Consider the following 16666-nt stretch of genomic DNA (forward strand, 5'->3'; position numbering starts at 1 on the left):
AGGAGGCTAGACTTATAAGGTAAATGATGGTAGCTACGAACCAATGATAAGTTATATGTATTTTTGACATGTCAAATGATAAGATAAAAAAAGTTTATAAATAAAACAAATTTGCTTGAATCAAAACAAAATTTATCCTGATTCATACTATTTTTCTAACTTTTTTATATTATTTTTTTGTAACGATAAATCTAATCTACTAATAAACTATTCATGATTTCACATGTCTTAGACTTATATTTTAAACATAACTTGAACTTTAAACATAACTTGAACTCTCATGTGAAGGAGGAAAGACAAAAATAGACTTGTGAGACTAAGACTTGTTTCATATAGGAAACAAGATGGAAAAATGAATAGTTATAAACCTTGTTGAATTGGTGACTAACTTTTGAAATTGGACAAAGGTAGGACTAATGGACATAGGTTTGGATTTGAGGCATTGGGTTAGCCAAATTAGGCTTGACTCTTGATTTTTATAAACTAATTAGTTATTGTTTAAATGTCTTGAGTTGTGATAGTAAATTACGGTTTTGACAGTTCATAATTATCATATTGTAGCCTATATAAAGATAAACACTTGACAAATTTGTGGCCTAATCTTTCGGATATGCTATATCTCATTTTTCCCCTATAATCATGGGAGTATAGGATTTTTTCGGACAAATTTAAGATTTGTTTCATGGAATTTAATTATTGTATCTTCAAGAAACCGGCTTAGAACACTACATCCTTAAAATCTCCATGCTTAGTCCTTGTACTTTCATGTTTTATAAAATGCTAACATATTTTGTTTTTTTTGGTTTTTATAATATTATTTATTATTTATAAGAATTGTTTCTATTTTTATTTAATCTGTTGATTGTTGATCGTGATAAATGAGTGATCGACTCTGATAGAATAACTTATCCAAATAAATATCTTTTAACAGATTAAATAAAGTTGTTCAGGTGAGCAAAAACATATTCTGTCTATTTCTTGAAATCATTGTTATATAACCAAAAAAAGGCCAAAACTAATAAAATTCTGTTCAACATGTGGCAAATCTTTTGTTGGACTAAAACAGAAGATCATTAAATAGTCCAGGGAGAACTTTTGTAATTTAGTCCATTTGGAAATAGCAAAAGTAGGTGTGGAGTTAGATTTGGAGCTCGTCTATATTAATTTGACGACACACGAAACACGGATTCGTTCTACCCACATACCACCTCACTGGATCGAGATCTCGAAAATGGAACGGAGCTCCAGTGGAATCTGGTTTACTCTATTCATCTCAATCGTCTTCCTCATCTCATCTTCTGAATCATTCTATCTCCCCGGCGTTGCGCCCCGTGATTTTCAAAGGGTATGTACTCCGGAAGCCCTCGATCTCCTTTGGATCTAGCAGTAGCATTTTCGTATGATTTAATTTAGTTAATGTAACTCAAATCGGCATCTGTGTATATATTTAACGCGAATGATTTGTCTCTGTTGCTCTGATTTCACTTCAAAATCTCAGTCTATAGCGCATGATCCGGACCAACCGAGCTTAAATCTAGGGTTGTTGCTTTGAGGTTAAATTTCAACTTCCAATGCAAGTCACTGATCTGTTATACACAGATTTGGTGCTGGTGGATAGATCTAGTTAGTTGACTTTTAGCATGCGCAATGCCGAAGAATGATTTTCTTCTTTCTGTTCCTAGACTGTTCGTGTTGCCTGCCTAATGCCGGATTTATATTATTGACAAAAGAAGTCGTCAATGTTCTTTATGTAACATGTGGCATGCTTTAAATGATAATTCTTTCCTCTAGGGTTACAGGGTAGATGCATTTGTAGTGATAGCTAGTCATTGTAAAGTGAAGATCACTTCAGTGTTAAATGATGGTTAAAATTTGTAAAGTACAGATCAATGTCATTGGTGAGTACTGGTTTAGTCAACACAGTTTTTATTGACCATCTCATTTCCAGATCTGATTGACTTGATAGCGTTAGGACTCATAAATACGGGGGTTCTATGTTTTTGTGACTAGGATATTTTAGCCTTATGATATAAGGCAATTTGACACTGTTATACTAAAATAGATTCCCCCTTAAAGAAAATAGAGACTTTACCATTCATTAAATGTGCCATTCTACCGGACCTTGGAGATCTGAAATCTTTCCAGCTAGTTGTTTTCTGTACTCGTTTTGCTAAATTGTTGATCATCTTGACAGGGTGATCCTCTTCAAGTTAAAGTCAACAAGCTTTCTTCTACAAAAACACAACTTCCTTATGAGTACTATTACTTGAATTACTGTAAACCTAAGCATGTTGAAAACAGTGCTGAAAATTTGGGGGAGGTGCTAAGAGGTGACCGCATTGAGAATTCAGTCTACACGGTGAGGACCTTCCCATCCAATTCCTGGTCAAGGTTAACATGACCTCTGTAGTCTGTTCTATTATTCAACATCACTTTTACCCCTTGTGTATTTTCACCTAACTTTCTATTTCCTGTTTCAGTTTCTTATGAGAGAGGAACAACCATGCAAAGTTGGTTGCAGAGTAAAGCTTGATGCTGAAACTTCAAAGAAATTCAAAGAAAAAATTGACGATGAGTACCGAGTTAACATGTAAGTGTTAAACTTACTTTTTCAAGGGTTCTTTTTCAAAATCTATTTAAGATTCAACTACTTCTTTTGGTTTTTGTATTTGATTTTTACTCTGCATTGCAGGATTTTGGATAATCTCCCAGTTGCTGTTCTTAGACAAAGACGTGATGGTGTTCAATCAACTACTTATGAACACGGTTTTCGTGTTGGTTTTAAGGGAAACTATGCTGGGGTAAGTTTGATACAAAAAAATAACAACTTTACCACTTGTTTGATTCGTATTAGTATATTACCTTGAATTTTTAACCTTTCATTTACTTACAGAGCAAAGAGGAAAAATATTTTATCAATAATCATTTGAGCTTTAGAGTCATGTTTCACAAGGATCTTGAGACTGATTCTGCTCGAATTGTTGGGTTTGAAGTTACTCCAAACAGGTATTTGCATCTTGTTTCTAATTTATGCATGGCCACTTTAAAAATATTAGTACCATGTTTTATAAAGTTTTACTTATGTTGTTGGGTTTGAATTTAATAGTATCAACCATGAATACAAAGATTGGGATGAAAAGAACCCTCAATTGTCGACATGCAACCAAAACACAAAAAATATAATTCAAGGAAGCACTGTACCTCAAGAAGTTGATACAGATAAGGAGGTCGTATTTACATATGATGTTACTTTCAAGGTACACTATCTATTCAACTTATAACACTTTTTCCCTTCACTTTTGTAATGTTGGTATGCGGTAATTGAAGAGGGAATATGGAAAAATCTGTTTATTTGCCACATAGGAATGGAATGGAGCATTCCTCATGGAATATGAACCCTTCTCTTGGGCTGATTTTGTTCAAAAGTGGAATGGAATGATATATTATCATTATAATAAGAAGAAGCTTTTATACAAAGTTACAATAATTTAATTAAATTTTTTTATGTTATTTTCCAAAAATAACTAAAAGTATTTTTTGGTTATGATTATATTTTAAGCTTTCATGTTATTTTATTACTTTTTTATTTTATTATAAACATTTTTATAAAGTGATAAATGAACTTTATATAAATTTTGACTTTTGAAATATATATAGTATATATTTTAATCTATATGAAATTTGTTTATATGTAATTTATTTATCGCTATTTCTTTATTAAAGTGTTCTATTATTAAAAATATATATATTTTTTCTTTTTATATAAATTTATTTCATCTAGTTTTTTAGTGTACATAAAGATAACGTGTTAGAATGACTCATTCCATTCCTTAAAGTGAATGGCAACGATCTGCTCCATTACCTTTTGCTCATTTCATTACTTTCTTCATTCCATTCCTTTACCAAAAGCACCCTATTGGAAATGTCCAAGACCCTTAGGTAGTGTTTGGTTTGATGGAATTGGAAAAGGAATGGAATCGTTGATTCCATCGGAATGAAAAACAGTTATTTATATTGCCTGATGGAATGGAACGAACCATTCTTAAACACGATTCCTTTCATATTGTTAATTTTCATGTTTGTTTTTATCATTCCATGATTCCATCAAAACTCATCGAATTCTGTTCTACCCAGGAAAGCGAGATCAAATGGGCATCACGATGGGACACCTACCTCCTCATGAACGACGACCAAATCCACTGGTTCTCAATCATCAACTCCCTAATGATTGTCCTCTTCCTCTCTGGAATGGTAGCCATGATCATGATGCGAACACTCTACCGCGACATTGCAAACTACAACCAACTCGACAACCAAGACGAAGCCCAAGAAGAAACTGGATGGAAACTCGTCCACGGTGACGTATTCCGACCTCCACTCTATTCCGGCCTCCTCTCCGTCTACGTCGGAACCGGCGTCCAACTCTTCGGAATGACACTCGTCACCATGATCTTTGCCTCCCTCGGATTCCTCTCCCCCTCCAACCGCGGTGGCCTAATGACCGCCATGGTCCTCTTATGGGTCTTCATGGGACTCTTCGGCGGTTACACCTCCGCAAGAATCTACAAAATGTTCAAAGGCACCGAATGGAAAAAAAACACTCTAAAAACCTCCTTCATGTTCCCCGGTATTCTATTCGCAATATTCTTCGTCCTCAACGCGCTAATCTGGGGCGAAAAATCATCCGGTGCAGTCCCTTTCGGAACCATGATCGCGCTCGTGTGCTTATGGTTCGGGATTTCCGTCCCGTTGGTATTCGTCGGGAGTTACTTGGGCTTCAAGAAACCCGCAATGGAAGACCCGGTCAAAACAAACAAAATCCCAAGACAAGTCCCAGAGCAAGCTTGGTACATGAAACCAGTGTTTTCAATCCTCATCGGTGGGATTTTGCCATTTGGAGCGGTTTTCATCGAGCTGTTTTTCATCTTGACTTCGATTTGGTTGAACCAGTTTTACTACATATTTGGGTTTTTGTTCATTGTGTTTGTGATATTGATAGTGACATGTGCGGAGATAACAGTGGTGCTGTGTTACTTCCAGTTGTGCAGTGAGGATTATCATTGGTGGTGGAGGGCGTACTTGACGGCTGGTTCGTCTGCCTTGTACCTTTTCCTTTACTCCATCTTTTATTACTTCACTAAGCTGGAAATCACAAAGCTTGTTTCGGGGATTTTGTACTTTGGGTACATGTTGATTGCTTCGTATGCATTCTTTGTGTTGACTGGGACGATTGGGTTTTACGCGTGTCTCTGGTTTGTGCGCAAGATCTACTCCTCTGTGAAGATAGATTGATGAATGTTATGATATAAACAAGAAATAGGAACGGAAATATGGAATGAAATGGGAAAAAAGATAGAAAGAAGTGTAGAGATGAGTTGGGTTATCAGTTATGCTTGAATTGAGAATACACGGTGAATGAAGAAAAAATGTGTACTGTTTTAGAAAATTTTCGAGCCCGTAAAAGGACTTGTATGATTGGCTAGTCTTATTATTTTTTTTTGGTTGTTTTTGTTTTGAATATTTGTTGTATCTTATTATATGAATTCATCTGATAGCATTGTTGTGTTGTTAGTTTTCTTTACTTAAAAGTAGAATTGTATTGGGAAATGCGAAGCTTTAAACTTAAATGCATAAACCTTATTTTGTTGTATATGCTGGGTGATTGATGTGTTTATTTATAGCTTAGTTGTAACGAGAGTTTGATAGATCCCAATTTTAGTTGTAAAAAGCTTAAAACCGTGTTAACTTTGATACTGAACTTGATTTGATCTTGGGAGGTTATCACAGTTATTATGTGAATATAGTTACGAAAATTTGGTCCTTACAAATTATATATTCATCTAATATCGAAAAGACGTTTAAGTCCTCGTCTATAGGTGTTCTTGGCTAAAGAAACAACGATGCCAGTAAACAGATACCAGTGGGCTTGGTTGTAACTGCAATTGCTTTTTTTTTTCCCCTTAATTTATTGAAACATCATGATCGGTTCTGCATGATCTAGCACATACGATTTGTCGAATAGAAAGGGTTCAGTAGGGGTTTAACTAGTTAGTTGATTTCCATGTCATGTTTAAGAAAAATATATAAAGGGCACGTAAACGAGGGTTGCTGGTTCAATTAGGTTAAACGTTTTCAAAAATTTTGAGGTGCCTAAGTCAACAAATATGAAACTTGAACTAATATGCCAATCATGTAGTAAGATAGTATGAGTGTGTAAGTTGTTTTCTTAACAATATGGTAGTTGATAGTTAGTAGTGATACTCATGTCTAACCCAATCTTCATAACTACGTACGTTGATAGTGTTAGGGTTTAATCACTTCAATAAATGATTAAACCATTTCACACACAATGTAATAATGTAAATGAAAAACATAGAACACAGTATAACTTGGTTCATACGATCAGAGTTATCGGTCACGAGGAAACACGAAGAAAGTCTTTATTGATACTGTTGAATTACAATAATACTATCTTAGCTTAGTTAGCTTGCTTAGGTTACATGAATTGTAAGAGAACAATATATTATCATCTCCAACTGCTACCATGATTATCCAACATTGTGTACAATATTTTATCATCATTGTCAATCAAAATTTTATGCAAATAAATCTCCATTCTAATAAGAAACTGTTAATATCATTAGATTGGTAATTCCAATTGAAAAGAAGGTTTTGTTACACCGAAGGGAACATCCATGCACCATTCGTGTTGGCCAAACTTGTTAAAGGCTATTTTGTGAAATATCTATATACATTCATGAAATAGCAATATAAATGAAAAGTTACAGTCATTTGCAAGTTTTGATTGTATAAATCATTAGATTATTGAAAAATAGGTAAAATGGCAACAAAAAAACCATAGCTTGTAAAATTTGTTAAACACTATCTCACGAAATATCTACACATTTGTTAAAGGTATACAATCTCATGTGTATATTGAGAACATAACCATTTTTTTTGCCTCAACATCAACTGGATTAAATGGTACAGTTAAGTTAACAAATTCAAAGTTTTCCTAATTGCCAAAGGGTTTAATAATGAATATGACATTGACTACTAAGAGACTTTATAGTTGCTCATATCACCGTGGTTCGCAGTTATTGCAGCCCGTTGTAACGTTGTTGGTCTATGTATTAAACAAGCTCCTAATGTTTGGTTCTAGAAATTCATTACCACTTTATTACAGTTTACATACCGTCATCATATGGTCTAATGGTGATCATTTGGTGATTTTAACACTCCAAAATAGAATGGGTTTAATGTTAGAATCTCACACGCTTCATCTTTGAAAAAAATCATTTACAAAACTTTATTATTGATCCTTAATATTATGAATTTTCTATCAGGGAGTATAAATGAGTCATGAACCATCTATTGCTTACAAATTTGAAGACTAGTAATGTTTATATGTTTAAATTTTTGTTGTTTGAGGCAAGTAAAAAGGACAATACAATCAATTATTCCCATGTGCTATCATGATTATCCTTTAGGGTGTAACACCACTTTTTTCATCACCAATTGGTGCATACTCAATTTTAAGCAAATAAATCATTGTTCTTATCAAAATACTAGTAATTACTTTTATTTGGTTAGAAGGAGTGGCTCGACACCACTCATCTACATTGTTGCTTGTTGAATAAATGATTGATTCTCAAAAAAACAATTACATAAGAATATATAGAGAATACCTAAAGGCTAATGGCTAAATCCTAAAGGGTTGGGGCCTAAACCCTAATCACTAACATTCCTCACATTTTGATCGGGTGGAGACGATTAAACTGAAAAAATAAACAAAAAAAGAAAACATAAAAACCAGATGAAGATAGCGGCATCGGCGGTGGTAGAGCTCTAACAACGGCGGCTAACATTGACTGGTTGTTAGAGAAGAAAAGAGAAGAAACGACAGCCATAATTGATTCCGTTGTAGAAAAAAAGAAAAAGGGCGGCAATGGTGATGATCATGCAACCAACGGCAGAGGAGTCCGGAGAAAGGTAGCGAGAAAGAAAGAGGGCTCGAGCTGCGGCGGACGGAGCCAACTCCGGTGAGATCGGCAACTGCAATGTTGCCATGTTGATAGAAAAAGAAACGAATACATATCAGAGGTTGTCCGACGGAGAAGGTGCCATCAGAGGGAGGCAACAACAACATCAGAAGGGGCTGAATCGGAAAAGATATATGAAGAAGTGGCCAGCCGAGGAGGCAGAAGGCCCAAAGGCAGGGGTCATCTGAGGAGGAGGTAGAAGTAGACGAGGTAGTGGAAGAAACCGATGAAAGAGCTCTAATTTGGTGTCAGTGGCTATTTTATTATTTAGGCGGAAAAGAATAGAAAATGAAAAATATGGAACATAATAAAGACACCATCGACGACCGACTCATTGTGATAAACATTGTTCCTACCCCTACATTAGGCTTAACTCGACAAGTGGCTACCGAGTCTTATTCTTCGCTAAGCTTTGGTTGATATTTGCTAAGTTGGGAGGACAAAAAATAATGTGGATGAGGAGGTGGCTTTGACACACCTAGACACCACTCCTCCCAGTCTTATAATAGATAATTTAAACAAAAAAACCATCTTAAATTAAAGGTGAACGTTCATGAACCACTCTCGTTGGCCAAACTTGAAATACAAAATCTTTTATACATGCATATCATCTATATGTATGTAGATTATATGTACATATATACATGATTTGCAATAAAAATGGTCGAGTTTGTGTATATCTTTCCGAAAGGGTAGGAATAGTTATGGTGGATGATGTTGTATGTGCGAAGTGTGTTTGTGTGCATGGAGCAAAGTGAGTATGGTTCTCTAGTGGTGGCGTGCCCAGAGTTGTAAAAAACGCTCGACGTTAGCTAGTTGGTAGACTGTGTAACATCCCAAAAGTTACAAAGATATTTTTCATTTGAAACAAGGTTAATCAATTATAAAAAATTAACTTAAAAGCAATAGGTAACATTCATTTGTTTGAAATCATAATGTTATCAAAGTTGATTTACATGACGTGGTGACCTTTTTGCCGCGTTGTGGACATGTACATACAAAATAGTCGAAAGATTGAACCCCACCACGATGTGGTGACCTCTTGGCCACGTCGTGGTTATTGCCAGAAGCCATTTTTTCGCATTAAGGACTTAACACATTAAGTTCTTTGTTCCAACTTTCCAGAAGAATCCTTTCCCTCAAACGAGTCATAAAAATCCTCACTTTATGGACATGCATGTCCAATGCATGTCTCTCCTAAAACTTAGGTCAAAATCGTAAGAAATGGAGTCAAATCTCCATGCATGGCACCAATCAATATGAAAGACTAGATATGAAGCATATGATGGCCAAGGGACTAGGGGTGTTCATGGTCTATTTTTATTTATTTATTTTTTTTTTGGTTTTTAGTTCAAAGCGTGGCCAAACCGTTAGTAATGATTTTTTTAATCGAAAAACAAAGCCAGTCCATTGAAAAATAAAACCAAACCAAACCAGATTATCAGACCGTTACTAACGGTTTGGTTTCAAGATTTGGAAACGTGAATGTGCATCGATAACTCATTCAAAATCGGACTAACTCAATCCAAACCATATCAAAACCCGTTGATTTTGTCAAAATCAGAAAAAAAAGGTTCTGAAAAACCACTATAACCGGATTTTTAAAAGATAATTTATTTTTACTCTCCTCAATATAATTTAAGAAAAGTGGGTGACTTATTTAAGCAATAAACCTATTTCATAAGAAACCTGTTGAAGGCTCCAGTGTGTTTAAATCACAAAGGCCCATTTCCTATATATAGTGGAGCTTTTTGATTTCCTCTTACCAATGATGTGGGGGGTGGCGTGGGAAATGCAAAGCCAGAGTGTCACAACTAGGAATTCTGATGCTTGTAAACACTTAACAAGGATAACACTGTAACTAAAACTTGAAAGCATGTATGGTGCTTATTCAATGACAACAAAATTCCATCAAACAATCTATACAAACATTCAAATAGTCAACAAAAGGTTGGAAACCCTAAAAATCCTGGTTTAAGTCCATTTTGGACTAGGATTTCCTTATTGGGCCTAATGGACCAATACGCTTCCAATTTGACTATTTTGGGCTTAGAACTCTTAAATGGGCCCTAATTGGACCCATTTGCATGAAACATAACATTTTGGGCCTTATAACCCTAAAATGGACTAGTTTATCTTTGATGGGCCTTATTGGGCCATAACAAATCTAGTTAGCCCTAACGGGCCATAAAACTCATTCTTTGATGTATATTGGGCCGTGAACTACTCTGAAGGCCAATGGGCCGAAAATCATCAAATTAGGCATCATATTTTCGGACTCAAGCACTAAAGGCCCAAACCACCTCTCTCCTTTCCCCCTCTCGGCCCAACATATATATATATATATATATGAAGGGGAAATGGAGGTTGACTTTGGAGGTGCCACCTGCATATTACACAACAAATAATAAAGCAATTGCATCCCATACTTCCATGCAAGCTTGTATGATCCAACATGCATCAAGGTCTCTTTCCCTCTCTCTTTTTCTCCCTCTCGGCCGAAGCTACCCACACACACATCACCATTGCAAATTACTTCAAACTCTCTCTAGAACACCTTCATCCTTCCTCCAAATTTTCGAGAACCATAAGGGCTTCAAGAAGAATCTCATTCAAAAATCACTTCCAACTACATACTGGTGGTAAGATCTTGCAAACATATTTTCCTTCTACACTTAATCACTCTTCTTACAACCTTAAATTCTTGATCATACTCCATAGAACTCTTCAAATTCGAGGTCTCTTCAAGGAGCTTGCTAGGACCAAATTTTCTTCATTTCTTTCTTCAAAACTGTAAGCAACAAAGAAAGGTGAGTTCATACCCCTCTATTTTCGGTTTTCACAAGTTTTATGGGGGAGAATACAAGTAAAATGTGTATATCTATGTGTATTTGTATGTTATGTGTGATTTCATGTGTTTATGTGGTAAATATGTGCCAAAAATGAAAGAAATCTCGAGATCTATAGTTCAAGGAGGAAAAACACGTGATCTAGGAGGTATTACACTTAACAAGTCAAGAAAAATTATCATCTAAGGTTATAATAAGCATGTTACAACATAAAACTCATTTTTGGGTTATTTTTGTCAAATAAACAAAAGTTGGGAAAAAGGTTGTCATTCACGGTTTTTATAATGATCAAAAGGGTCAAAACAGTTAAAATAGAATTTTTTATGAATATTATGCTCTTCAAAGAACTAAAAATGTAAATTGTAACCTATTGGGCCAAAATTTGGGCTTTTCGACCCATAGGCCCAAAATTTGCGAAAAAATGGGTTTTAAGGGGCTGAAATGGTAAGTTTCTCAAAAAAGTGGGTAGAAATTTAAATAAAACTATTTCAGTGGTTAAAATGACCTTATTTGCCAAAAAGTATTAAAAATGTAAAGTTTTTGGATTTTGGGTCAAATTTGTAAAAGTTGCGAAAAGTTGGGATTATAAATGAAAATCTTTTATTAAAGGGACTGTAACTGCCAAAAAGTAAAATTTGGGCTGAAAACGTCTTTTAAATAAGTCTTTGGGCCAAAATATCAAGAAAAATAGTTTAAGGACCTAAAATGTCATTTTTTCATAAAAAGGGACTAAAAGTGTCATTTTTCTTAAAGAAGGGCTGAATAGGTCAAACCAATATTTTTGAGTCAACTATTTTATTATTAAGGTATTGGGTCAAAAATACCAAAATCCTAACTAGGAATTTAGAATGGAAAAATGTGCATATATTTTCATTAATTTAAATATCGTTATAAAACAATCGACAAACTTCGTGCTTTTGCGATTTAATAATTGATCAATCAGACCTTCCGACAATTATACCATACTTAAAACAAGTAAATATTCAAACTGTTGGGCTTGAAAGATTCTAATCATGCTTATTGGGCATTCGTGACCCATTAACATGACTTTTGGGCCTAACAATAATAATATATGTTTATTGGGCCTTCTGTGATCCAATTACATGCTTAAGGGACCCTCAATGGCAACTACATGCTGTTGGGCCTTAGTGGCCCACTAGCATTGCTAGTAAGGTCCAAATAAATCATATTGCGAAGTAGGCCAACGCGCCTTCGTATACTCGACAACCTTGGATAACACACGCGATTAGTGGAACCTCGCAGTCCTCTTCTCCTTGTCTGTTAGGCTTACCTTCTATTTAAGTAAACAAAAATCATGTCGTTAATCAAGGGTAATCAAATTCATTTGGATTAAGTGAGTAATAACGGGCGACACCTTTAAGTGTCGGTCGTAGTCTGTAGTTATAATCAAAGTCTCCTGGAGGGAGAGCGAGAGTTTGTGTATAGATCTATATGGGGGTGACTCCCCCACACCTCAGTTGTTCGCTACAGTTAGAGTCGGCCAGTCTAGGGTGACAAAATTTTAAGATCAATTACGGTGTTCACTAGAATGTCAAGATAAACGAACTAGTCATTATCATGCATGGTTATAACGACTCGCATAAAAATCCAATACCATCTATGTAATCAAGGGAAATCATATTTAGTCGTTGTGATGATATAATAATACAAAACGATTAGACTACTTATCGGAAAACATCGTTTTTTTCAGGGGAAATCAACATTAGTCACTTGTACTTTCAATAACTATAATGCAAAACTTCTCATTTAAACACGTTTTGAAATCATTCATGCATAAACCTATGGATCTTCACACTTTTTGTATAAACAATTGACGTTTCAGAAAATATCGGATTTTCTGGGTTTTTATAAACTACACAAAACATTTTCATATCAAACCTGCTTATGAACTCACCAACATTCCATATGTTGACGTTTTCAAAATAACTTATATTCTCAGGTAACAGATAAACTGAAGAACAATACCAAGTGTATTAGGATGTTATGTTTTGAAAAACTCTCAAACAATTTGCTGTGGAAATGTAATATTTAGACAATGTACTTGATGTGAACAATGTCAGTTGTAATATATTGATGCATGGTGATGTTTATGTTATGTTTCATGTATATACATTGTGATGATATTTCAATTTAAGTCACGCAAACCCTCGGACGTTTTCGCCGTCTGGTTCAGGAGTGTGACACAGAGGGACCTTCTCTAGATCTTTTTGCATACATACACATTCTTACTTTGGTTTTACATACAACCTAACACACACTTTCATGTATATACCATATTTTTAATATAAAAAATAACACATTGCTTAATTGCTCTTTTATTTTCAAGCCATGAAATATAAATTATGTGAGTTTTAAATTATATTATTTATCTATAAACTTAATATATAATAAAACTATATACAATTATATATATATATATATATATATATATATATATATATATATATATATGCACACACATATATACATGCACATACACAGATATCCTACGGTTCGGTCCGATTTTATACACTTTGAAATTTTTGAAATGCAAGTCCTCGGACGTTTCCGCCGTCTGATTCGGGGGTGTGACACAGAGGGACCTTCTCCAGATCTTTTTGCATACATACACATTCTTACTTTGGTTTTACATACAACCTAACACACACTTTCATGTATATACCATATTTTTAATATAAAAAATAACACATTGCTTAATTGCTATTTTATTTTCAAGCCATGAAATATAAATTATGTGGGTTTTAAATTATATTATTTATCTATAAAATTAATATATAATAAAACTATATACAATTATATATATATATATATATATATATATATATATATATATATATATATATATATATATATATATATATATATATATATATATATATATATATATATATATATATATATATATATATATATATATATATATATGCACACACATATATACATGCACATACACAGATATCCTACGGTTCGGTCCGATTTTATACACTTTAAAATTTGAAATGCAAGCCAAACTGTATAAGACAATATAAACCACAAAACCAAACCGATGACCGGTTTGGTCAGTTTCTCGGTTTCAAACCAAACCATGAACACCCCTATAAGGGACCTCAAGAATTGATAAATTGCCTACTTTATCAAAATCATCCATTCATATTAACATATCATGAAGGAAAGGAGCTCAAAACCTAGATCTACAAAAGATGAACAAAAAATATGAGAACTTGGAGGCTTACAAGAGTCCAAAAGATGCACCAAGAGATAGAAATGAACTTGCTAGCTAATCCTTAGATCAACATAGCCTTCCTTCAACCTTCAAGTGACCAAACACTATTGAAGAGCTCCCAATAAAAGATGAGAGGCTTGGGTTTTGAAAAGGAGGAATGAAGGCGGAAAAGGATTCCTTAATCTCGGAGTTAGTGGCCTTAAATATGAGGAGAAATCCTAAAAATTATGGACTTGGGTTGCAACAGGCACCATGTTGTGGTCTCCCTCTTGCCACGTCGTGGTGTTCATCAGAACATGCGATCCAGAAGTGTCATGCCACATCGTGGTATTCCATACACCACAGCATGGAATAAGATTTTCTACAAAAATATTATCTTTGTCCCCTTTAAATCTTCGACTGATCCATTCTGGGAAACGGGTGTTACAACTCCCCCCACTTAAATTAGATTTCGTCATCGAAATTTGTCTTTACAAATTACTCTTGAAACACCCTCCGAATCCCTTTTGGTTTTTCCAAATACACTCCTTTCTACACGAGTCAACGCTACTTTGAATGCCATAATCTGTAACTACAATCACAAGGATTTACAAACTCATGCGCATGAGCCATTCTCAAATGGAAACTTTCAAATGTCAAAATCTCATCCACCGTAGCACGGGAACAAAACCCTAAATAGACAACCTCATTTCGACACTAAAAGATGAACCAATTCTTGGCGATAACCACGTGACCCAACGAAGGAATGCATACCAACATCCAAAGGCACATAGTCTGCAAACATAATTTGAGATCTTTTAGATGGTGCTTGACTTCAAGATAAACAGAGCCATCCCACACATCAACCATGCTAACCAAAAACTCACAAATCTGATCCGCCTAAGACCTCCCTTGGCCTCACGCCGACTTACTGATAACGTAAGAATGAAATCCACGACCTACCGTCATAGTCGATAACCTCACACTCAGACGCAAGATCGAGACCCCAAACAGAAAAACTGTAACACCGTGAATTTCATAATATTTTTTCACAAATTATAAAAACATTTCTCATTTAACTTTCATAAAAACATTAAGTTAGAATCCCAATTCACATCATACAAATCCCAAGATCATATATATATATATATATATATATATATATATATATATATATATCAAAAATCCCATGCGTGTGTACAGATCAAGCCGACGCCTTCCCACGGTCATCACTAGTACCTGAAATAAACAACACTAACACTGTAAGCACAAAGCTTAGTGAGTTCCCCAAAATACCACATAAACATATATTAGCCACTCGAGGCTATAACTCTATGGGTCCGTGCACCCAAGCTCTGTGAACCCTCAGGTTCTAACTCTGGGAACCTTCCGGTTCCAACTCTATAAACATGCACAGCATAAATCACATAGACATCATGCAGTACAACACATAGCATACACATACTCTTGACACATAACTCTGATTACCTACTCAAGGTAAAGTATAGTGAGAAGACTCACCTCGGGTATCTCGATAACTTGCGAATCCTGGAAATCACTTGTGCTCGATCCTCCGACCTATAATCCTCCTATAACATCATATATCTCTTAATTAACACTTTTACCACTAAGGTTGACTACCCCTATCAAGTCAACACTGGTCAACTCTGGTCAACGGTCAACGGTCAACTTTGACCAGACTCGGCGAGTGTACTAGGGCGACTCGGCGAGTCTATACGTATTCACCAACTCTCTAGGATTCTCTTTTGACACGTCGAGTACTCCCCTGACTCGACGGGTTCCACCTGGCATGAATCGCGGGGCCACCACGACTCAACTCGCCGAGTCTCAAGTACAACTCGGCGAGTCCCAACTCGACTCAGTCCACCTGTCAACCCTCTTTAACTCTCCCTGACTCACTGAGTCAACTCATAACTCGGCTGGACCACTCACTGAGTGGTTAAGGTCAATCTTCATGCTACTCGCCGAGTCTGTTCTTCAGACTCGGCGAGTCCATGCCATGCATCAACTCAAACTTGCTTCTGAGGTCAGATCCGCTCCAACAACTCATAGATCTGGCCTTCCTAAGCTTATTTATCACGTAAAGTCCACATCTTGGGGCTCATAACACACCCCATGACTCATAAATGGTGTTTTGACCTTAAGCACAAGAGACCCCAATCCAAAACCCCCCATGGATTCATAAAAAGCTTGGGCAAAGGGACACTCAGGACCTCCAAAGGTCCAGATCTAGAACCTAACTCGCTTAAGGGACCAAGGAAGCACTAGATCTAGCCACAAAAGAGCTCAATAAGCCCTAAATCAATATAAACATCAACATAACAGAGAGTAGCTCGAAGGTAGTACCTCAAATGTGATGTTCTGGTCCTTAAATCTTTAGGAAGTGGCTCCTCTTGATTCCCCCTTAGCTATTGCTTCCTTTCCCTTGCAATATAACACCTCCAAGGTCAATAATGGCTCCTTGCTTTGCTCCAAATGCTCAAACTCGCTAGGGTTTCACTCAGGGGTTTGGTGAGCAAAAATGACGGCCT

At 35.6% G+C, this 16666-nt stretch overlaps 1 protein-coding gene across 2 annotated transcripts; it reads left to right on the plus strand.

The window, feature by feature from the left end:
• The first annotated feature begins 1182 nt into the window (after window positions 1-1182).
• Window positions 1183-5650, plus strand: LOC111910317 (transmembrane 9 superfamily member 7). Of its 2 annotated transcripts, XM_023906144.2 has the most exons (7): window positions 1183-1345; window positions 2195-2359; window positions 2481-2590; window positions 2693-2801; window positions 2894-3006; window positions 3107-3257; window positions 4135-5650. In XM_023906144.2, exons 1-7 carry the CDS (start codon window positions 1232-1234, stop codon window positions 5290-5292), a joined length of 1920 nt encoding a protein of 639 aa, XP_023761912.1. In that variant the 5' UTR covers window positions 1183-1231; the 3' UTR covers window positions 5293-5650. The 2 variants fall into 2 exon arrangements, with proteins under 2 accessions (XP_023761912.1, XP_023761913.1); XM_023906145.3 differs by lacking the exon at window positions 1183-1345 and having other exon boundaries at window positions 2254-2391.
• Window positions 5651-16666: the final 11016 nt, after the last annotated feature.

This window comes from Lactuca sativa, chromosome 5, assembly GCF_002870075.4.
Source record: "Lactuca sativa cultivar Salinas chromosome 5, Lsat_Salinas_v11, whole genome shotgun sequence".
In the NCBI taxonomy this organism is placed as follows: domain Eukaryota; kingdom Viridiplantae; phylum Streptophyta; class Magnoliopsida; order Asterales; family Asteraceae; genus Lactuca; species Lactuca sativa.

What these genes read in the sequence shown, in the direction of transcription:
- LOC111910317 (XM_023906144.2), top strand. Translation starts at nt 1,232, where the DNA reads ATGGAACGGAGCTCCAGTGGAATCTGGTTTACTCTATTCATCTCAATC. An exon ending in TTAAGGGAAACTATGCTGGG is followed by an intron (nt 2,802 to 2,893) that starts GTAAGTTTGATA and finishes ATTTACTTACAG; the next exon opens with AGCAAAGAGGAAAAATATTT. An exon ending in CATATGATGTTACTTTCAAG is followed by an intron (nt 3,258 to 4,134) that starts GTACACTATCTA and finishes TGTTCTACCCAG; the next exon opens with GAAAGCGAGATCAAATGGGC.